At 34.1% G+C, this 23,418-nt stretch overlaps 4 protein-coding genes across 4 annotated transcripts; 3 read left to right on the top strand and 1 right to left on the bottom strand.

The window, feature by feature from the left end:
- Positions 1-3,350: 3,350 nt before the first annotated feature.
- LOTGIDRAFT_165982 (hypothetical protein) lies at positions 3,351-7,253 on the top strand (the record flags this gene model as incomplete). The annotated part of the gene is made up of 3 exons (XM_009063027.1): positions 3,351-4,050; positions 5,251-5,481; positions 6,958-7,253. The coding sequence occupies 3 exons, from the start codon at positions 3,351-3,353 to the stop codon at positions 7,251-7,253; spliced, it is 1,227 nt and encodes a 408-aa protein (XP_009061275.1).
- A 2,446-nt stretch (positions 7,254-9,699) lies between these two features.
- LOTGIDRAFT_206945 (hypothetical protein) lies at positions 9,700-11,375 on the top strand. The gene has a single exon (XM_009063026.1). The coding sequence runs from the start codon at positions 9,770-9,772 to the stop codon at positions 10,640-10,642; it is 873 nt and encodes a 290-aa protein (XP_009061274.1). The 5' UTR covers positions 9,700-9,769; the 3' UTR covers positions 10,643-11,375.
- Positions 11,376-12,375: 1,000 nt separating this feature from the next.
- Positions 12,376-13,677, bottom strand: LOTGIDRAFT_219589 (hypothetical protein). Its single transcript, XM_009063025.1, has 3 exons — positions 13,593-13,677; positions 13,054-13,243; positions 12,376-12,830 (listed from the first exon to the last, which is right to left on the bottom strand). Exons 2-3 carry the CDS (start codon positions 13,235-13,237, stop codon positions 12,682-12,684), a joined length of 333 nt encoding a protein of 110 aa, XP_009061273.1. The 5' UTR covers positions 13,238-13,243; positions 13,593-13,677; the 3' UTR covers positions 12,376-12,681.
- Positions 13,678-15,686: 2,009 nt separating this feature from the next.
- LOTGIDRAFT_126779 (hypothetical protein) lies at positions 15,687-18,721 on the top strand (the record flags this gene model as incomplete). Its single annotated transcript, XM_009063024.1, has 3 exons — positions 15,687-15,786; positions 18,120-18,214; positions 18,581-18,721. 3 exons carry the CDS (start codon positions 15,687-15,689, stop codon positions 18,719-18,721), a joined length of 336 nt encoding a protein of 111 aa, XP_009061272.1.
- Between the last annotated feature and the right edge of the window lie 4,697 nt (positions 18,722-23,418).

The raw sequence follows: 23,418 nt of genomic DNA, 5'->3' as shown, positions 1-23,418 counted from the left end.
ACAATAAAATCAGGTAGTAGCATGAAACGTTAGATACAATAAAATCAGGTAGTAGCATGAAACGTTAGATACAATAAAATCAGGTAGTAGTATAAAACGTTAGATACAATAAAATCAGGTAGTAGTATAAAACGTTAGATACAATAAAAGCAGGTAGTAGTATAAAACGTTAGATACAATAAAATCAGGTAGTAGTATAAAATGTTAGATACAATAAAACCAGGTAGTAGTATAAAACGTTAGATACAATAAAATCAGGTAGTAGTAAAAAACGTTAGATACAATAAAATCGGGTAGTAGTATAAAACGTTAGATACAATAAAATCAGGTAGTAGTATGAAACGTTAGATACAATAAAATCTGGTAGTAGTATAAAATGTTATTTACAATAAAATCAGGTAGTAGTAAAAAACGTTAGATACAATAAAATCAGGTAGTAGTATAAAACGTTAGATACAATAAAAGCAGGTACTAGTAATAAAACGTCAGATGCAATAAAACCAAATAGTAGTATGAAACGTTAGATACAATAAAACCAGGTAGTAGTATAAAACGTTAGATACAATAAAACCAGGTGGTTGTATAAAACGTTAGATACAATAAAACCAGGTAGTAGTATAAAACGTTAGATACAATAAAATCAGGTAGTAGTATAAAACGTTAGATAAAATAAAAGCAGGAAGTAGTATAAAACGTTAGATACAATAAAATCAGGTATTAGTATAAAACGTTAGATACAGTAAAACCAGGTAGTAGTAAAAAACGTTAGATACAATAAAATCAGGTAGTTGTATAAAACGTTAGATACAATAAAACCAGGTAGTAGTAAGAAACGTTAGATACAATAAAACCAGGTAGTAGAAAAAAACGTTAGATACAATAAAAGCAGGTAGTAGTATAAAACGTTAGATACAATAAAATCAGGTAGTAGTATAAAACTTTAGATACCATAAAATCAGGTAGTAGTATAAAACGTTAGATACAATAAAACCAGGTAGTAGTAAAAAAAGTTAGATACAATAAAATCAGGTAGTAGTATAAAACGTTAGATACAATAAAACCAGGTAGTAGTATAAAACGTTAGATACAATAAAATCAGGTAGTAGTATAAAACGTTAGATACAATAAAAGCAGGTAGTAGTAAGAAACGTTAGATACAATAAAATCAGGTAGTTGTATAAAACGTTAGATACAATAAAACCAGATTGTAGTATAAAACGTTAGGTACAATAAAATCAGGTAGTAGAATAAAACGTTAGATATAATAAAAGCAGGTACTAGTAATAAAACGTCAGATTCAATAAAACCAAATAGTAGTATGAAACGTTAAGTACAATAAAACCAGGTAGTAGTATAAAACGTTAGATACAATAAAAGCAAATAGTAGTATAAAACGTTAGATACAATAAAATCAGGTAGTAGTATAAAACGTTAGATACAATAAAACCAGGTAGTAGTATAAAACGTTAGATACAATAAAATCAGGTTGTAGTATAAAACGTTAGATACAATAAAACCAGGTAGTAGTAAAAAACGTTAGAAACAATAAAATCAAATAGTAGTATAAAACGTTAGAAACAATAAAATCAGGTAGTAGTATAAAACGTTAGATACAATAAAATCAGGTAGTAGCATGAAACGTTAGATACAATAAAATCAGGTAGTAGCATGAAACGTTAGATACAATAAAATCAGGTAGTAGTATAAAACGTTAGATACAATAAAACCAGGTAGTAGTATAAAACGTTAGATACAATAAAAGCAGTTGGTAGTATAAAACGTTAGATACAATAAAATCAGGTAGTAGTAAAAAACGTTAAATACAATAAAACCAGGTAGTAGTATAAAACGTTAGATACAATAAAAGCAGTTGGTAGTATAAAACGTTAGATACAATAAAACCAGGTAGTAGTATAAAACGTTAGATACAATAAAAGCAAATAGTAGTATAAAACGTTAGATACAATAAAATCAGGTAGTAGTATAAAACGTTAGATACAATAAAATCAGGTAGTAGTATAAAACGTTAGATACAATAAAAGCAAATAGTAGTATAAAACGTTAGATACAATAAAATCAGGTAGTAGTATAAAACGTTAGATACAATAAAATCGGGTAGTAGTATAAAACGTTAGATACAATAAAAGCAGGTAGTTTTTTAAAACGTTAGATACAATAAAAGCAGGTAGTAGTGTAAAACGTTAGATACAATAAAAGCAGTTGGTAGTATAAAACGTTAGATACAATAAAATCAGGTAGTAGTAAAAAACGTTAAATACAATAAAACCAGGTAGTGGTATAAAACGTTAAATACAATAAAACCAGGTTGTAGTATAAAACGTTAGATACAATAAAATCAGGTAGTAGTATAAAACGTTAGATACAATAAAAGCAAATAGTAGTATGAAACGTTAGATACAATAAAAGCAGGTAGTAGTATAAAACGTTAAGTACAATAAAACCAGGTTGTGGTATGAAACGTATAATGAAAATCATAGTTTGAACCTAGAAGGTTTCATAGACTGGAGGCGTGTGAAATATCGTTTTTAAATAAAAATGTGCAAATGTAGACGTCAATTTCAAAAACTTTTAATATAACAGATTTTTTTTTATTCATGGTCGCCTTATGGCAAACTGTCTTTCTACGTAGATGGCGTCACAAGAACGTGCTGCCTAGTCTATTAGAGCTCCTCGGTTTGATCCGGTCGTAAAAGTAGGATAAAACACTTTTTTAAATCAAGCCTGAGATAAGTATTTAAGTGGTGCATTATGAAAGATGGGGGTTATTATATGATATGTTGTTTGCATCGTTTTGTCGTACTACTAGTTCTACCTAGAATATGAAAAAAATAAAACACATACACTAAGATGAATGTCGTTTGGAACCGGTCGATGGTGAGTTTAAAGGTGAAATTGGTCTAGAAATCTGGTCGTGAATATACATTACTTTAAGCTGGTGTCAAGATGTTACTAGTCAAGTGTGAAAATTGGTGCCTATATAGAACTATCTCACTTTAGTAATTGTTCCCATCTTAACTTTTACTTTATAAACAAACCAACCTTATTTTGTGAACCGCCACTCATTTTATACACAAAGCGTAGTGTGATATTTGGAATTGTGTGTCGTAAGGAGGTGGAGATCAAAACAAATTTAATTTGTTGGATAAAGTACAAGATAATATACTAGATGAGAAAGAAACTACGCAGATCAATCGTATATATAAAAACGGAGAATTAACTCTTAAAAGGCGTTCTGGATTTTCACTGCAATTTTCATCAGGAGAATTTAATATAATACAGTGTTAATTGTATAGTGTTATAAAAACTATATACAACATTTAAATGAAATAATGGCTAATGTGTTTGTATTGTGTTTGACTCTATATCAAGTGACAGGGATTGTTTCAGAAACGTCATTTCACCAAGGTATGTTAGCTCAGCGGCCTGATGACTCAGACCAAACATTTTCTGCTCAACACATTGACAGTTTTCCGCACTATTCTTGGGAGGACAATGTAATTTCCAGCAGTGAGAGGTCGGAAACAGATTTACATTCAATAAACCAGAATGTTTTACGCCTTCAACAATTGATTTTTCAACAATCGGACTTGATTCAGTTTCTCATCTCGGGACAAGATGAGCTGAGCAAAGAAAATTCAAAATGGATCAAACGATATAAAAGTACACGGAAATATTTAAGAAAATTGAACCGTGCATGTGTTTTCCGGCCATCTGAAACGGATTATGTGATCAAACCTGGTTTGGGAATACCAGAAAAGCTTACAGTGAAACCAGAAGCTCATATTTCAAAATTTTCCAACCATGTTCACAACAAAAGAAATGATAACATTAAAGCAAACACGCACAGTGCCGAATCAAAACCTACTTTAAGTGAAATTATAAAATCGATACCATTCACTGAAAACGAATCCATGCAATTAAACAAGCAAGTTAAAATGGAAGTGGGAAAGTTTGAAAGGCCACATATGGCTGCGGATAGTTATGATCCTTTACTGGAAATACTGCCTTTCAAAGGGGATACAGATGAAGGTACGTCTGAAATGTAGCAAGAATGTATTTCTGTTCTTATATAAATACCCAAATCACCTTTTAAAAGTGAATTCAAAAAATATTCACATTCCATGTAAAAAAAAATACGTTAACTATTACTAATTAAAGACTAGTAGTGGATAATGCCACTAAAAAGTTAATTACTAGAATATGTAATGTACACCAGCACGCCATTCAACAGGTGTATTTTTATTTTCAATAAATTAGATATGAGTTGTTTTTGCCAAGTTTCAGATTAACCCTATTAACCATAAACGTGGCTACCTTCGTTTTAGTCAATTATTTTATAGCGGATTTGACTTGAGGTTAATTAACTGTCTTGTGTATCCGGCGTATATATGTAACTACGGGTGAGTTTGACCGTCTTTAAAACCAGAAAAAAAACTTTTATTATCACCTATTAATTGTTCATGAATATAAACGATTTTCAACCTGAAATATAAGGTTAATTTAAATTCTTATATAATTATATGGGCCTATCCTCTATTCAGTCAAATTATTGGTCAAGAGCGGAATATCTGATAAATAAATTTCAAATTGATCGTCAAATAAAGACCTAAGGGATAAGGTGGTACTACAATCATTAGCCCATTTATTTGTTGGTATCATCAGCACGCTTCATATCAGAAAATGGTAAGAGATAAGTATACCGAAAGTGTTCCTTTATCACTAAAAAATTCACATATTATCTTGTTTGAGAAAGTTGAGAGACTTAGGATGAGAACTTGTATACTTGTATACATGTATACTTGCATACCAATAGTAGTATGGTTGGCCATAAAAAAATCATCTAGAGCAAAAGCGAAACGTACAGACTGACCACAGTCAACTAGGATAAAGATGGAAGCTGGTTTCGACCACTCATGTCGACGACCCGGACGCCACTGACCATTCCCAATTTTTGCTAGAAAGAAGGACATTTGGCCCATTGGTCGCAAATGCGTTTTTTGAGTCTTCATTGAGCTCGAATATATCCAGTGATTAATCTAAGTCTTCCAAATACCGTTAGTTGTTAAAAATCCAGTTGCTGTTAATCAGAGCTGCACCTGAGCTCAATTTTATACTTTCGTGAACCTCCATTGAGATTAGAAGCATAAGTAGAACGAGAATGGAAAATAATCTATTCCAAACAGATATAGATCAGCTAGACAAATTATGTAAAAGTACCATCTTTTTCAGATACTGGTTTAGAAATTGATCTGACAAATGGACAAATTCAAGGAAAAGACCTAGGAATTACATGGGAAGAAAATCTTGTTTTCGGACAAAATGTAAAATGTGGTCTTCTTGGGGTAATCAAGATAGATCTACAAGGTCTCAATTCTCAGTCTTTAGTTGTTGATATGAGGTTTGATTCACCAGCTGGTTCAGTATTTAACATGGCCAACTCACCCTCTAGAGAAAAGACAAGTAAGTAAAATCTTGTAATAATATTAGACAACATTCAAGCGAGTTTCATGTTTTTTATGGAAAAAATCGAGGTGTCTTCAGCTGTGTAAAGCCCTGATAAACACGATTCTTATTGGTGCTGCCATGGAGATGATATTCACATGCATGTGAAAATGTCAGCGTATATTCCATCGTCCCTATCCATCCGCAAGTCAACAATTCTTTTAGTAGCACAAATAGCCTCCATCATCCAGCCCCCTACGTACAACTTCGACGACAGAGAGCCTGGACAGATTGCTAAATATCTTTGCAACTGACTGAGGCTACAGTGGCTATTGAATTTGATTGATTATAAATCCACATCCGTTTTGGTGATGGGGAAAAATTAAATGAAAATTATTTAGTTATTATAGAAAAATAGATAAATATAACATCGTCATAGCCTAGGCCTATAGTTTGGGCGTCAGAGACTGTAGCACAAGCGGCCTACCGTCGATAAGGAATACGAACATTTGTAAACAAAGACAATACAAAGAAAACCTTCGTTGGATATGATTCCAAAATAATGATAAAATGAATCATTGGTAAACCGATCATCACAATAAAATAGTAAATGCATAATTTTATTGTGTCAGAATTAAGCCCTATCTCCTGAAGGCTGTAAAGCTATAGGAACTATATTATACAGGTCGCACTATTACTATCACTTGACAAATACTTGTGCAATTCCGGAAGTAGGCCTAGCCTTATATAATAAGAACTCAATGGTCTCGTCCAAGAAGACACAATGAAATTCAAAATCCATCACTTAAGACATACATTCGGCAATCATGGGCAGTTTCCGTAAAGCTGAATCTGACTCTGTAGTGAAATGTGAGTTCCGTTGTGTCTTCTTGGGCGAGACTCTTTTCTTCTGTTATATAGCAGTGATTTGTCAAGTGATAGCAATATTGCGGCCTAAATATAGTATTTGAATTGAGCGACTTTTGGAGATAATGGCACAATTGTTTTATATTGGTTATCCAATGATACATCTTACGGAAGTTTTGTTTTCTTTGACTTTGTTTACAAACACCTCTAGTTCTACGACCAGTTCTAATATTTAAATTACCAGAATCACATGATCACATGACAATATTGGCATAGTTTTGGTAAAAAATGATATGTTGCAAAGCGCTAGCGTAACTTTCGAGACGGCCGTTTGCGAGACACTTTACGGAAACTGCCGAGGATTGCCGAATGTTGGTAGCACGGCAAAAACGAGACACTTTTAGGAAACTGTCGAGGATTGCCGAATGTTGGTAGCACGGCAGAAACTGCATTTTTCGTTTGAATAAAAAAAAAAGACGGGCTAATAGTATCTTGATCGAATTCGAATTTGAGAAACTGTCAAAGGATTGGTTTTGACTAAAACAAAATGGGTCGAAATCAGTTTGTAAGCTTGATAACTGTTTAATATTATTATAAATATATTTTTGTTTGATTTATATTTTGTAGTTTATGAAGTTCGAGGTTATAACGACGCGTTAGAAGTTTCTAGCAGATTGAATAACGACTCTTTGGTGATTATTTATTATGAAGAGGATTCTATTGCTACTAGACTAACATTGCTTTTCAATAATAAAGGTATCTCAAGAAAATTGGCAACAGGAAATTTTAAACAAATCAATAACACAGGTGTTGTATCAACTGTGGACACATTATATTTGAGTATGAATAGAGTTATTGCCCCTGGTGGGTTATCGACATCGTCTGGTTTATGTAAAGTAAAACTTAATTGGTTGCAACAATAAAAAACATCGGTTAAACATGAACAGACTGGGTATTTCCATTTGCGTTCAAATAATGTTGGCTTAAAGGTCATAGTTCACCTATTTCCGAGGGTTTAATTGGGTTTTTGAATATTTGTAAAAAGTCTTCGAAGGTACTAGAACTGTATGAAAAATGCATGATTACATTTTCACTTTTTGATATTCAATTTCACTAGTTTAATCAACTGCCTGAATATTTATACACAAAAATACGTCTTGTTGATAAGGATATATAGGGTGTGCGGATCAATTTTGAACATCCAGAACTTAACCGTTCTACAACATAGTTGAGGGATGATCTATTACTGATTAGCTGAACAATTCCCGTTTCTGAGACAAAGGTATATGACTGACCTCTGAAAATGGTGAACCATGCCTTTAGAAGAGCAAACATTGAAAAGATTTCTTTATTAGCCATGAGTTCATCAAAGTATTTCCTTGTAGTTTCAACATGAATATCTCTTAGTGTGTTTGATATGGTCACTGATACACGCACTGTTCGAATTTAAACATGGAGATCAGGTTGTTGACTCCCTTTTAAACTAATTCGTACTTGAACTTTATATTTTGATTAATAAACTTTAATTTTCGTGATAATTCCTGTATGATTGAATTAAAAACTTGGGTGAAAATTAGGTGATATTTCCTAAAATTTTTAATCTAAAATTAATTTTCGCCTAGGTCAAAATTAATTTTCATCTTAGTACAACGCACCAGTCACCTCGCCTATAAGCGGCTTAAAACAGTACATTATATTACATGGTATCAGTCATATTTCTTAAGCACCGGTATAGCATATATTGTTTATATTATGCTACTGGTGCTTAAGAAACATGCATGAGTATCAGAAGGCTTTCTATGTTTTATAGTGAAAATATCAATTATGCTGGGTCCTGCAAGAATATTGGGGACGGGTGAGAATTGCATGCACATGAAATACGTTTTGTTCTTGTATGGTTATTTCCATGTCAGTTTCGTATACAGAGCATGAAAACGACTATGTGGTGTTAGTTGCACTATCCTAATGGGAAAAAAAAGCTGTGCATTACAAGTCGTTATATAGGCGTGCACGCCTGAAAATCTATCTTATCAAGTTGCTCGAACACTACCCTCTGCATCATTCAGCTTACGGAAACTGTTGAGAATTGCCGAATGCTGTAGCCTATCAAAATATTTGCTCTCGTGTTTTGATGTACTGCCACCATGGTTTTCAGAAATAGTTACTTACGCAATAAACTGTTAAATGGCTGTTATGGTATGGTTGTAGATCAGGACAAAGGTTGACTGGAAAATTGAATAAATGCGCGTTATCAAATAGTTTTCGCTGCAGTGGTGTTTCTAAGATACACCAGGTTAGGGGGGCGAGCAGGGTCACAAACTTTTCCACATTATTTCAGTGTGTAAAATGATAAAATAAAATGTGATAGTGGGGTTTGCAAATCAATCGTACCCTTAAGGTGTGGGCACACGAACGGTCTTGGTCCGCGATTTTGTCGCCAACTATAGTGTCTTGTCAAGAGTTTCACTGACCAGCTGCTGGCACACAGTCGGTCGTTTTCCACATGCAAATAGTGCAATTGCAAGGAAAATGAATCTGATTGGATGATGACACTTTGTCATGCAGACGATAAAACAATCGGTGACAAAATATCAAATTTGTTTGATATAACAAATCCTGTCGGCAGCGTGAGATTTTACTCAAGATTCGAGTGGGCGACAGATATCGGCGATCAAGACTGTCCGTGTCATTAGTCTCAGAAATGGAATTTCTTTTTAGCTAATTGTGTTCAGAGCTCATCGTCGAAATTTGAGTCTTCAAATCCATGTGTGTCGAGAATCATCGGTGTTTGAAAGTTTAAAAAGCGAGTCGTCTTTTCTTAAGACACTGCCTTAAATAGAAAAATCTATAGAAATCGGAAAAGCAATTACAAGTTTGAGATATTTTTGTAGGAATTATGCGATTTTCGTACATTTTTAGTAGGCCTACTTCTGAAGATTTTCTACGTATATTCAAGACTCAAATCAATCAGGAAAAATGTCGCATCCATCCCCTCCCTTTAAAGCTGTGGTTCCCAACCCTTTTCAGCCTTCACAACCCTGGAGCAATCACCTGGACCTTTCACACCCCCAAAAATTCGTTTCATCCACATTTGCAGCATGACGTGAGAGGCGCTCTCTGAATTCAAAATACATTTTTCTCCTACACCAGTTGGCCATCCCCCTGACACCCTAGCCCCACGGGTGAAACAAACACCAGGTTGGAAACCGGGGCTTTAAAGGTGCCACAAAGTAAAATATTAGTTATGTCGGAAAATTAAAGCACCTTGAATTTTATTATTAAGGGAGGCAACTCTTATTTAGGACTTGGTTTTTCAGTGGAAATATTTCATTGAAATTTATAACTACAAAACTGTCTGGATAATCATGAAAAGAGTAATGGCGTAGATTTCTTAACGTTTTTGTGATTTTCGAAGAATTTTCTCTCCTATCGAATAAAAATGGCTAGAAACAGTGAAAAAGCTATGACAACTCTTGCCCGATGGCGGGCAGCTCAATTAGGTGAAGTTCAACAGACGGAAAGAAGACCTTTCATAGCTTCTGACTGTACAGATCTTCACAAAGCTGAAAAATGGAGGAGACAAATTCTTGGTGAAATTTCCAGAAAAGTTGCCCAAATTCAAAACGCTGGGTTGGGGGAGTTCAAACTACGTGATCTTAATGATGAAATCAATAAACTTTTAAGAGAAAAGGGCCATTGGGAGGACCAAATAAAGGAGCTTAATGGCCCTGATTACAGAAGAATTGGTCCTAAAATGTTAGATCATGAAGGCAAGGAAGTTCCGGGAAATAGGGGATATAAATATTTTGGGGCTGCCAAAGATTTGCCAGGAGTTAGAGAATTATTTGATCAAGAACCCCCTCCACCTCCTCGAAAGACCCGTGCAGAACTCATGAAAGATATAAATGCTGATTATTATGGATACAGAGATGAGGATGATGGTAGAATTCTACCTATTGAACAACAGTTAGAGAAAGAAGTCATAGCCGTGAAAATAAAAGAATGGAAAGAAAGACAAGAAAAAATTGAAAGTGGTGAAATCAAACTGGATGAAGCTGACAAAGCTGTATCTATGGAAGTAGATGAACCCAATTACAATATTGAAGAGGATGATCCTGATGTGATAGTAGGTTCTCTTGTAAAAGTGATGGAGGCTGACAAACAACAATTTATTGCTCATGTGCCTGTTCCTTCTCAAAAAGAAATCGAAGAGGCATTATTAATGCGTAAGAAAATGGAACTTTTAAAAAAATATACCAGTGACAGTTTACAAGAAGAGGTGGAAGAATCTAAAAATATGTTGGGAATGTGATATGTTGAACAACAGTTCAAACTGATTATGATGCAAAAATTTCCACTGATTTAGCATGTGTTATAGTGGTTCAAGCTGTCAGCGTATGTTAGAACATGTATTGAATAATTCCACTGTTAGCACATACCTTTGACAGATACTTTCAAAAAGTTTATACCGGTATAAGTGTTTACAAACAATTTGTTAAACATAAAGCGATAAGTTTGTATCATGCATATTAATAATATGGCTTACAGTGGTTTCCCATAGTGGTTTCCGCCCCTATATATATGTAAGCTTAGGTATGTAAAGAAGGAGAATTGGATTTAATTACATATTTTATTTCATTTTAGATTTAAACATTAATATACTATATTATTCAAATATATACCTAGATCACTTGTGAGTGCACATGAATGGTATAGAAATCTGTATAAGTTATACTTTCCCTAGTTCAAATTATTTTTTTTCTATATTTTTTAATTATTACTTATGTATTGTATAGACAATTGGATGAAAAAGTTATTTTTTTTTTAAGGAAATCATTATTGAATTGATCTTACGTTCAATTTCAACTGGATATTAACTTGTGGATTATTAATAGAGGTGGAACCACTAGGATTAAAAAGTGGTGGAAACCACTGGGGAGAAACCACTACATGCAAATAAGGCATATCATAGACAACACTCATTCATTGAAAGAATTTACAAGTCATTTGTGATGCAATATATTGTAATAAAGACTTGCAATATCAGAGAAAAAATAATGCTATATTTTTTCTTTCACATCCTATCAGTGTTCTTTGAAATCATTCCTCTTTTTACCATACCCCAGTCCTGTTTACATTTACTTGAAGTTTGGGAACACGCCCTTTTTAAATACAAAATGAAGATCATGTTGAAACTTAAAGGAGCACCTTCACTATCTGTTTGACCAATCATATCTTAGTTTCAGGAACAGTAATTTTTTTAGCTTACATAATCAGTAATACTGTTCACAGCTCATCGTCGATATTTGAGCCTTCAAATCTATAATTATTCACGTTTGAAAGTTAAAAATTTTACTCGAACTAAAGTGAGATTATGCTATATATAGAAAACACTTAATAGAATTAGACAGTGAAATTTACAGTCTGAGGTATATATGAAGGAATTATGCGATTTTCTTGCGTTTTAGTAGATTATTAAAGCAGATTCAAGACCCAAATCAATCCCTGAAAATGCCATCTTTAAGATACTAGGGGTCCTAGAATGATGAAGTCAGAACTACATAGCTTCAGTAAACTAGATGCTTTCAACCCAAAATCATTTTGGAATCTAGCCAGTTATGACTATTACAACATTTTCCCTTAACAATGAAATTTACATCAATCACTGCTATCACTCTGGGAACTTTGCATAAATTTCACAACACTTAGTGAAATTATTTGATATTTATTACTGCATGTAGATGTGATCTTAACGATCTTAAATTGGCATTCCCTCCTATTTATATGTGGCATTTTTTGGTGAATTGGTAAACATTTTGAATTGAACTTTGTCAGCTTTAATTGATACTTGTAACAATATTGATAGGGGTTTAATAGTCTGATGTCTTCAAAGTCATTCACTTTCTTTCAATTTCAAGTTCTACAGACAATTCCAGTTAGATTTATAGGCCAGTGAGACAAAACAGGTAAAACCCACTGCTAAAAGCTCATAGTACATTGATCTTCAGTTAAAACCACTTGCCTTTTCAGTCTTCAAAACAATAATTTAGTCAAATAATGGTAAATTTAATATTCTAATTCACAAAATGGTACACAAGTATTTATAATTTAAAAATTTATACATAATACATTTTAAAAACATCCTAAGAGGTACAGTATGAGAGCTCAGCTCATCCAATCTTTATAGTCCAATGAGAGTAATGCAACATACTAAAAGATCTCAGAGAAATGATATTCATATGGAGACAAAATGAAAGTGTAAACAGTTCTTTTTACAATTGCTAAATATTTTGTTGTTTTAGTTTTTAAAAATGTTCATGGTTTAACAAAATTGCCTATAGATTTACATGGTTACGCTTTGGTTGTTGATTCCAAATAAGCTATTAAATCTGCACGATCTTTGGGTTTCTTTAAACCAGCAAACACCATTTTTGTTCCAGGAATATATTTTTTAGGGTTTTCTAAATATTCAAATAAAGTATCCTTATTCCATGTGATTCCTGAAATACAAAAAAAAGGCATTTAGTTGAATTCTATTGAATACAATAAAATTCCTTGTTAGGATAATGGTAAGGTCAAATGATTATGGAATATAACAGTGCTTAAGAAGCACTTCTAGATTATTAATACACACTATAACAAGTCACAAACAATGATCAGTATGGAAACTAACACTGGCCAGTGTTATATTAGTCATAGTGTCCTCTTTACTTGTCTACGTACCTTTGTTAACATTAGCTGTAGTGTAACCAAATCCAGGAGCTTGTCCAGTTTTTCTTCCCCATAAACCATGAAGTGCTGGACCTGTGGCATTTTTACCACCTTTATCTACATTATGACATTGCTTACATCTTTGAACAAACAGTTTCTTCCCCTTTTCAACATCTCCTTGTGGTATGTCTGGCATTTTGTTCTACAAATTAAATTTTTTTTAAATATAAGCTTACGATTTATTCTCATAATCATTGAAATGACGATGAAGTACTACTAATGTGATATTATGCACGTGGTGACTATGAAATTTGTATTTGTCACTGTCTGTCTGTCAACGACCTTCAATTCAAAATCCGACAAACCGCGAACGATCATCTTTCAGAGACAGGTAAACTAAAGACAATTTCAAGGGACGCGATATTAGCAAGTGAAGGACTCAATAAAAATTCACTGCGTTTTAATTTGTATATAAAAAAGATAAAAATGTAACCGTTTTTCCAAGGTAAGAATAAGAGAAGTCAATGACTGACCTCTTTCCCCTTTCTTACCGGCTGATGAAATTCGGCGATTTACGCAGTTAGTAGTCGAAATCACTTCACGGAAGGATATCTTGAAATAAGTATTATGGCATAACCCAATCTAAAAGGAATTCAATTCAAGAAAAGAGTCGAAATTACCTTTATATATGATCCTTTCGCTTCCTAAGATTCGTCTGCGATATTATCGAATGGCGATTGAACTTGAAAAGGACACGTGACGTCATAATAGGCAAACGAAGAGTCCATTATGATTAATAGGGGGTTTCTGCGTTATATAAGCATAGATTACGAAATTTTAAAGTATATTTCGTTCATTCTTGAAAACAAACTTCAAAGAATTTATCTTAGATTATCTTTTTATCTCTAATCTGGTCATTAGTAATAATGGATTGGGTATAATTAGCTAACCTCTTTCGAATACAACCGATTTAAATTTATTATGAAAATTAGCTGTTATGAAAGAGACGTTATGAAAGTTGTTTTTTGTATCGAAATCCTAACATAATATATTATCACAGTTACACTGAGAGGGTCGTTCTCGAACATCGATTTCTATATAACCGGTAGGCCTATATCTGGATATCAAGATAGGACTGGTCAAGACGTGTCACATTCTTCTTGAAGCGAATAAGGCCCTTAGATAGTTCATTAGGTATCAATCTTATTATATAATACAGTTATTACATCATATCTTTAAAATAAATTGGTAACATATCGTTAATCAACCATTGAATGGACGGTCCTGTACGAAACACCCCACCTGCCTACGTGCAGAAACTAGGCAGGTGATGACTTGGGCTAAACTAAAAGTGACGTTCAATACACAGTGCTTCTATAGCCTTTTATCTTGTAAAAAACGTAGGAGTTTTACATCTTGCATAAGTGACAAATAAGTCTATTACAGTCTATTATAATATGAATACGATTATTAACCCGAAAGTATTTGAACTATATTAAATTTCGAATATGCATATAGGACCTACAGTTGTAAATTAAAGGGATAGGTTTGTCATCCGTTTGACCAGTGGTGGAGCCAGTTGACGTTCGAGAGGGGGCGAGATATCTGAGATTGCCCGAATCTGTAACCTATAGTTATGAGATTTTTTGCCCGAAAACTTGCTTTCGGGGCCGCCCCCTCTGCCCCCCCCCCCCCCCTTTGGCTCCGCCACTGCATTAGACCAACAAAAACCAAACACAGCTCCCGAAAACGGTAAAAATTCTCCTTTAAGTGAGATTAGAATCTATCATTTTACAGTCTATTGACGCACATGGTGGTTATTCTGACGTTTTCTTTAACCTATTCTCTTTCACTTTTGAAGTTTGGGAACTTTTGTATAGAATCTTCCCTCGATTCTCTCTTTCCAATACAGACTCTTTCATAGGAACTCCACAAATATCTGTACCACTGTTGACGTCATAGTTATTTTCGGTTAGCACAGCTGTCTCCCCTCGGGTAGGTAGGTAGGTAGATGACAAGTTAGCTTCCAGCGGATGCTGATATCGCAAACTAGGTAGTTGTTGGTAGTCGTAGTAGTTGGTAGTTGGATTGGTTCAAATTGGATGATTCTGTGTTGTTGGTTTGGTTGTTGATTCTTCGTTAGATCTGGTCGGGTCGAATGACATGGTGATGAAACTCGGCCCTGGATGGTGTGAGTTACTCGATCTCCTTCATTCTTCCAAACTCGTTCTGATCATGGTATTTCTTGTTGATTGGTAGTCGAATGGTAGTCGTTGGTTTGGTTTGGTTTGGAGATTATCTGTTATCTGTTGGAAAACTAGAAGACCTGGAAAAAAAAGAAAAAAGAGGGAGGAAAAAGGAGGGGGGGGGAAAGCTTTCAACAAAAGGGGGAAGGATGTTCTCTGATGTTTCTGCTATGAAACTTGTTAAATTGATTGGATATAATTAAAAAGTGTCAAGAAACTTTGAGTCTCCCCTCATGAAGACAGGTCCATTTATACTCGCCGTCAGTTTGAATGGGGAAGTAACTCCCGTTTCTTACTCGCCTCTGATTCTACAGGTTCTACTTCCGATCATCACAAACTTTTTCAACATAAATGATGTCGTAACATATTGCTTCAGTTTTTTCACTTAAAGTTACAGAAATGGCTGATAAATTTTTGTCTGTAGACAATCAAGTACATGAACTCAAATTAGGAAAAAGTTTTGACCCTAAATCTGGCGTGTATTTCCATTCTATGAGATGTAAGTAACTAACTGCACATTAGCCGAGGAGATGACTTCCCCCATAAATTGGCATAAATACCGAATCCGTACTCCATTCATCCTGCCGTAGATTGCCCATGAACTATGAAGACTCAGTCAGAGCCACTGTTCATTTTCGGATTTTCATTTCAACTATGAACTTGTACCACTGAACATTGAAATTCTACCCCAGAACGATGAACGGGCACCCTAAGCTAAACATATCTCTCTATAACGAAACCGGTTGGGAACCACTGGGTGAAAGACGTAAGAGACACAGACTCACTTATATCACGAATACTGTCCACAATATCTCTCTGGCTTGTTAGACACATTTAGAGCTCAACCTAATCATTACAGCTTAAGAAATAACTATGAATTTAAACCACCACACACGAAAAGAGATACCTATGAAAACTCCTTCTTCCCTGCAACTATTAGAGACTGGAATAATCTTAAACCTGAAACAAGAACTGTGAGCACTAGAGGCAACTTCAAATCGCTTATCACCATCAAGCGTCTAACACAGAAATCTTTTTTACGCAACGGTGATCGTAAATGTGTCATCCTCTTAGCACAACTATGAACTGAAAGTAGTCCTTTGAAAGCTGATCTGTTCCGAGTACACCTGGTGCAAGACCAGAACTGTTCTTGTGGCCACTTCAGAGAAGATGTCGTCCATTATCTTTTATCCAGAAATATTTTTCGCTCTTTTTAGACGACCATAAAAATCACTTTATATTTCTCCAATTCAAAATACGAAACTTATCAACAAAGTATTCAAATTTATAAAAGCAAGCAAAAGGTTTTCAGAACTTTCTTTTGCGCTTTCGCCAATGTTTCGAGCAAAAGATCGTTCACTGAGATAGCTTCGATTAACACAAATACTAATTTTGATCTTTCTCATATCCCAACTCATTATTACTTATTGATACTTTCATACTTTCTTTTCACCCTCTGCACCTGACACTCTGAGCACACCTTCCCATTTTTGTACACATATGGCAGCTATATGTTGGAAATGGCAGTTTTGTAAGTTTTTGTAACTTTTGTCAAATCCTTTTACATTTGTTGTAATAAAATATGTTTAAATCAAACATATCTTTGTATACTTACACAACTCCAGTGTGGCTTTTCTCTTGCGAAACCAAACTGTTAACACCATGAGCGATCTACTTCAACTAAACGGTAAAGGACACCAGGGAGACATCTTGGTACTGGACTTCTTTAAGGCCTTTGATACAGCCCCGCACAGACTGTTATACAAACTCCAGAGTTTTGGTTTGGCTTAATACGTTTCTTTCATAACGATCTATGCGAGTCCTCATAGATGGCGAAAAATTCTAACTCTGTAGGTGTAGCATCAGGAGTACCCCTAGGCACAATTCGGACCGCTGCTTTTCCTGTTTCACAATAATGACCACCAACTCTTACAGAACGACCATGTGTGATCAGAAGAATGGGCAAATAATGGAGTATGAGGTTTAATGCTAAAAAATGTTACTTTATGAGCATCAATAACAAATCACCTCATTTCTAAAAACTCGATGACCCCAATCTGCAACAGGTTCATCAAAATCCGTACCTTGGTGTGATTATTTCAGATGATCTGAAATCGGACGTTGACATTACTCCATTTTATTCTTCTTACGGCGAAACCTCTGTTTCCTGATTGCAGAAAACAGGCATATAAAGGACTTGTCCGGTCCCTTTTAGAATACGCATCAATTTAATCCTTATTTAATCAAGGACATTAATGCATTAGAATGTGTTCAGAGACAATCAGTGCACTTCATCAGTAGGGGTTATACAAGCATAGGGAGTTAGCATTGGGAGACTCATGATCAAACTTAATCCAAAACATTAAAACATACGCCGTCACAATAGACTTCCGTTTCTCCACAAGGTAGCCCGGGAGTTGGTACCAGCTATCCTGCAAAATTTGCTCAAAACACTAGCAGATGTTTTAAAATTCTGCTTAGTAAATGTGACCAATACAAACAATCATTCTTCGTAAGAACCATTTCTGATTGGAATAGACTAAAAAGCAATCATGGGTGAGCTAAGGCAATAAAGCTTTAGAACTAGAGCTTGCTTTCACATGGTTGTACTAATCTTCCAGCGCCTCTCTCCCATTTCCACTGATGCCATAAACCTTGCGCTGCAGCATATTTATTCAGATTCATATCTTATGAAATAAGTCTAGAATCTTTAACACCATCCTACCAAGAATACAAAATAATATTTAATAAAATTATTGGTCTGTAATTTTTTATACGCTATTGAAATTAGTATGAGCATTGTTAACTAGATTACTAATATTATATTTGTAGATGATTTCAAACCAGCATCAGTTGATACCAGTCAGAGTTCTTCAGTAGAGATAGGAGAAGGAAATCAAGTCACTGTTACTGTACCACATGTAGAGGTGATTGTTCAATTCTACAGTCTTCATTTTTCTTATTGTCCCTCCATTAAAGTTCCAGCAAATAAGCCTTTAAATGAACTTTTTAACTTTGAGGTTAAAATAACAGTTAAAACCTGTAGGTTCTTTCTGCATTATGTGGGAATGAAGGTATAACATGGGTTCTTGTGCCAGACTCTAGCAGCAGAAGATCATTCAATGTTTTATTTGACCCTGTTAACTTCTTCAGTTTACTGCCGGTGCAATGAGTCCATCATTCATTTTTGAAGAAAAATTCAACGACACTTTCTTGTTGCCTATCCTTTGTTTAATTAACCTGAACTTGTTCGATGATGAATATGGTCTATTTTTTAAATTTCTGTATTTTAGGGGTCTGGAACTTCACATACTGTATATAAAGGAAATAAAAAACCATGTCCTAAAGAATGTGTTCTTATAATAGATCACAAAACAGGAACATTTACCCTGGAAAAATTGACTAACAATATACCTGTTAAAAAAACCAGGTAGGCTCTACAGATTTAAGTTACTTGGTACTGGAAATAAGATCACAAAACAGCATGTCAAGAGCAAGCAGAGGCAGATTCACTATTCTGGATATGGATAACATAATTCCATTCTGCATACACAATATTATTTTAACATCATCATTACACACTTTGATATACTAGATTTGAATAAAATCAGAATAAATTTGGCTTATTATATAGAATTTTAGAAAAATTTATATTAAGTAATTGAGTTTACCTATTTAGTTATTATAACATGAACAGTTTAACAATTCTTCAGTTAAAAGTTCTGCAACTGTTACAACTGATATCTTTAGAATAAGATGAATTTTGGGTTCACAAATTAAATAAATTGAATAATTATTTAAATCTTATTGTAGGAAAGAAGGTTCCAGTAAAGCTAACAGACCATCTACCCCTGTTGAAGTTCAGAAAACCAAAGGAAGTTCTCCATCTAAAAGCAAGAATCAGGCTAGTCCTAGTAGTACAAAAGAAAAATCTCCACCAAATCCTTCCATGCCTTTATTTTTACCTTCTACTGAAAAGAGTAAGTATTCAGTTTGAAAGTTGGAAGATATATATAATTTGTCAGAAAGTCAAAGAATACCAATGATCTTTTCATGCCTGACAAACAGTACTATTGGAAATGGATGTAACCTATTTGTAAAATAAGCTAATCAGAAATTCATTAAATAAAAATTTGAATAAATTGATGTTCATGGCATGAAAGGGTTTGTGAAGCAAGCTTTTGCCCCCTTCATAAAACCTGTTCAGCTTTTGTTGAAAGATGAGGTTACAGTCACATGATTTCAAAGTCATATCGTAGGTACAATATCAGTGTTCAAGTATCAAGTATTAACTAAGATCATGTTGAGATTGATTCATGGACCACATGGTTGGTGAACAAGAACTTAACATGCTGAGCCACTGGGACTCTGAAGATTTTTATCACAATACAAAAATAATAATATTGTCTTGTGTAAATTACAGAAGATGATGCATCACCTATAGGCAATATTAGTGACAGTTCCAGTAGTAGTGGTAGTGACAGTTCAGATTCTAGTGACTCTAGTGATAATGAAATGGATACATCACAACCAGGTAATTCATTTATTATTCCCTCTGAGTTCACTTCTCTGCTCATTAACCTAACTCTTGTTTCAGATATAGCATTCCCTGATGAGTATTGTTTATCTGAAACATGTATTGGCATCATAATATGAGTTCCAGTCAATTAGATATCAACATTTTGTCTTGTGGTTGCATTTTTGTTATTTTTACATACACGTAAGTATGGGCGTATATTGTGGTTGCCCCTGTCGGTCTGCCGGTCTGTCGGTCCGCCCGTTCACATTTACCTCGTGCTCACTCTACAGACTACAATTCTCTATTGATTCTTTTGATCTTTTGTATATGTGTCAATATCATTATGAAGATGTGCACTATTGAACTTGGTGATGATCCGATGATTTACTTTAGAGATATCGCATAAAACTCTGATATCGAATTCGTTTTTTTCTCGCTGTTTTGGCTTGTGCTCTCTCTACAGACTACAGTTCTCTATTGATTCTTTTGATCTTTTGTATTTGTCAATATCATTATGAAGATGTGCACTATTGAATTTGGTGATGATCCGATGATTTTCTTGAGAGATATCGATTAAAACTCTGATATCGCGTTTGTTTTTTTTTTTCACTTTTTTGCCTTGTGCTCACTCTACAGACTACAATTCTATATTGATTCTTTTGATCTTTTGTATGTGTGTCAATATCATTATGAAGATGTGCAATATTGAATTTGGTGAGGATCCAATGATTTTCTTCAGAGATATCGCATAAAACTCTGATATCGCTTTTTTAAACTTTTTTGGCTCATGCTCACTCTACAGGCTACGATATAGAGTTTGTTTTACAGTTCACATTTAGCTCTTTATCAAGCTGCTGGTGGGCGTATTCGCTTGCGAGAGTTGCCGCAAGCCTATGTTATGAAGTTGTATCAGGATATTTTTTCCTTTGAATTTTACATTTCCTAACATAATTTATGAGTTTTTCTCCAACTTGTCATTTTTATATGCCCACTTGAAATGGGGGGAGTATATTGCCGTCACCCATGTCCGTCGGTCCACAATTGCTTGTAAACACTCTACAAGGCACAATTCCTGACTGATTTTGACGAAACTTGGTATGGTTGTTTGTAATCACCCAAGGATGAACCCTAATGAAAATCAGACGAATCGAAAAATATTTACTATGAGTTATTGCCCTTGTTCTTGAAACGCTCGTAAACACTCTAGAAGGTGCAATTCATGACGGATTTTGATGAAACTTGGTGTGAGTGTTTGTAATCACCCAAGGATAAACCCTATCGAAAATCAGAAAAATTGAAAAATATTTAGTATGAGTTATCTCTAGAAGGCATGATTCTTGCCAGATTTTGACAAAACTTGGTTTTATTATTCAGTACCGCACTGAAGATTGAATATTTGTCTTCTAGAGTTTTCACGAGCTAAAAATTGAACACATTTTCAAGAACTAGGGCAATAACTCATACTCAATATTATTCAGTATCACCCTAAAGAGTTCAAAAGAAGTGTATGACTGAATGTTAAATATTTCATACTGGTGATTGTTACTGTACTGCTAAATATCTTTATTCAAAATCAAAGCTGCCAGTGGGCGTATATTACCTTGCCTGGCAAGCTATCATTTTTGTTTTATTTGTTTAGGTGAAGTCCAGGCTACTATCAAAAGTCAATCTGTTGTTCCTCCACCAATTTCACCTCCAGCGTTTAAAAGTGAATTACTTTGTAAGTACTGATTTTTATACGCCCACACGTAAGTATGGCTCGTGCTCACTCTACAGACTACAATTCTCTATTGATTCTTTTGATCTTTTGTATGTGCGTCAATATTATTATGAAGATGTGCACTATTGAATTTGGTGATGATCCGATGATTTTCTTGAGAGACATTGCTTAAAACCCTGATATCGTGTTCGTTTTTTTTTTCACTTTTTTGCCTTGTGCTCACTCTACAGACTACAATTCTCTATGGATTCTTTTGATCTTTTGTATGTGTGTCAATATCATTATGAAGATGTGCACTATTGAATTTGGTGAGGATGCGATGATTTTCTTGAGAGATATCGCTTTAAACTCTGATATCGTGTTTTTTCACTTTTTTGGCTCATGCTCACTCTAAAGGCTACGAAATAAATTTTGTTTAACAGTTCACATTTAGCTCTTTATCAAGCTGCTGGTTGGCGTATTCGCTTGCGAGACTTGCCGCAAGCCTATGTTTTGTAAAGGGGTATGGTATAGCTATGTAGGCTAACAAAGATCAGTTTCTGCTTCCGGTATCTGAAGTAGTTTTTAGAATGAAAATCCTATGACTGGTTTCTGGACTACACTCTAAGGACAGCATTAACATATTGTGGGATATGTGTGTATTAAAATTTTGAAGTTGATTTTGTTTAAAACTGTCAGCTTGTCATTTAAAAGTAGATAAAGAGACTTAGTTCAAATTATTTGAAAGCTACTCAAATATATTCTCTGTTATCTTTTAGCCAAAGATCTCCAACTCAGTGAAGATAGCAGTGACAGTGATTAAGTGTGAAAGATCTATTTGAATTCAGTCTAATTTGGTTTGTATGGATGAGAAATCTGATTGTTATGAACTCTAATATGTATTTTAAAGAATTGTTGACAATTTCAGCAACTTTTAATATGCGAATTTTGACAGAGGACTGATTTCGTGATTTGCGCTAGTGTTGTTTTTTTTCTATATAATACATTGATGATGACAAGAGATGTCCCCTATTCTACAAGCCTTGATATAATACATCTCTTATATTATCAAACATGATAGCTGGGTTGGTCTACTGAATGACTCAAGTCATGTTATTCTAAACTAGATTTGCTATCAAATTATCAAGATTATAATGGATTTTTCATTATATCTCCTTTGTCAAGTGTATCAATTTTAAACTACACCATAGTTGATGCTGTAGACAAAAACTATGTAGCTTAAGGAAGCAGCAAATCTCTAATCCCATTGGTACTAAGCGCTATTGATGTATTTGCTGATTAATTTTAAAACACTAAGTGCATATTGCACCTATAGTGGGTTATTTATAACTTGATAATGTTATTTTAATGAGTGTTTGTAAAAATGTGGTTTTTATAAAAATAAACTTGTCTTATTTGTAAATGTATTATATTAATATTATTTTTGCTGAATTTTCATCAATAGAACTGGATAGAAAGTATTGTAGCTGTATGTTAGTGCCATGGCGAGCTGGCGAAGATGGTCCTGTAAATCTTGTTACATTATAAACTAGCCTTTAATTCCCACACAATTTTCAGGGTTTATTGGGTCATAATGATATCAAGACAATTTTCAGGGTTTATTGGGTCATAATGATATCAAGAGACAATTTTCAGGGTTTATTGGGTCATAACGATATCAAGATGCAGTTTTTAGGATTTATTGGGTCATAATGATATCGACACAATTTTCAGGGTTATTGGGTCATTATGATATCAAGACACAATTTCCAGGGTTTATTGGGTCATAACGATATCAAGATACAGTTTTTAGGATTTATTGGGTCATAATGATATCTAGACAGTTTTCAGGGTTTATTGGGTCATGACATCAAGATAGCCTTTAATTCCCACACAATTTTCAGGTTTTTATT

The sequence above is a fragment of the Lottia gigantea genome (genome assembly GCF_000327385.1).
Source record: "Lottia gigantea unplaced genomic scaffold LOTGIsca_55, whole genome shotgun sequence".
In the NCBI taxonomy this organism is placed as follows: Eukaryota; Metazoa; Mollusca; class Gastropoda; family Lottiidae; genus Lottia; species Lottia gigantea.
This window is presented reverse-complemented; position numbering and strand designations above follow the sequence as displayed.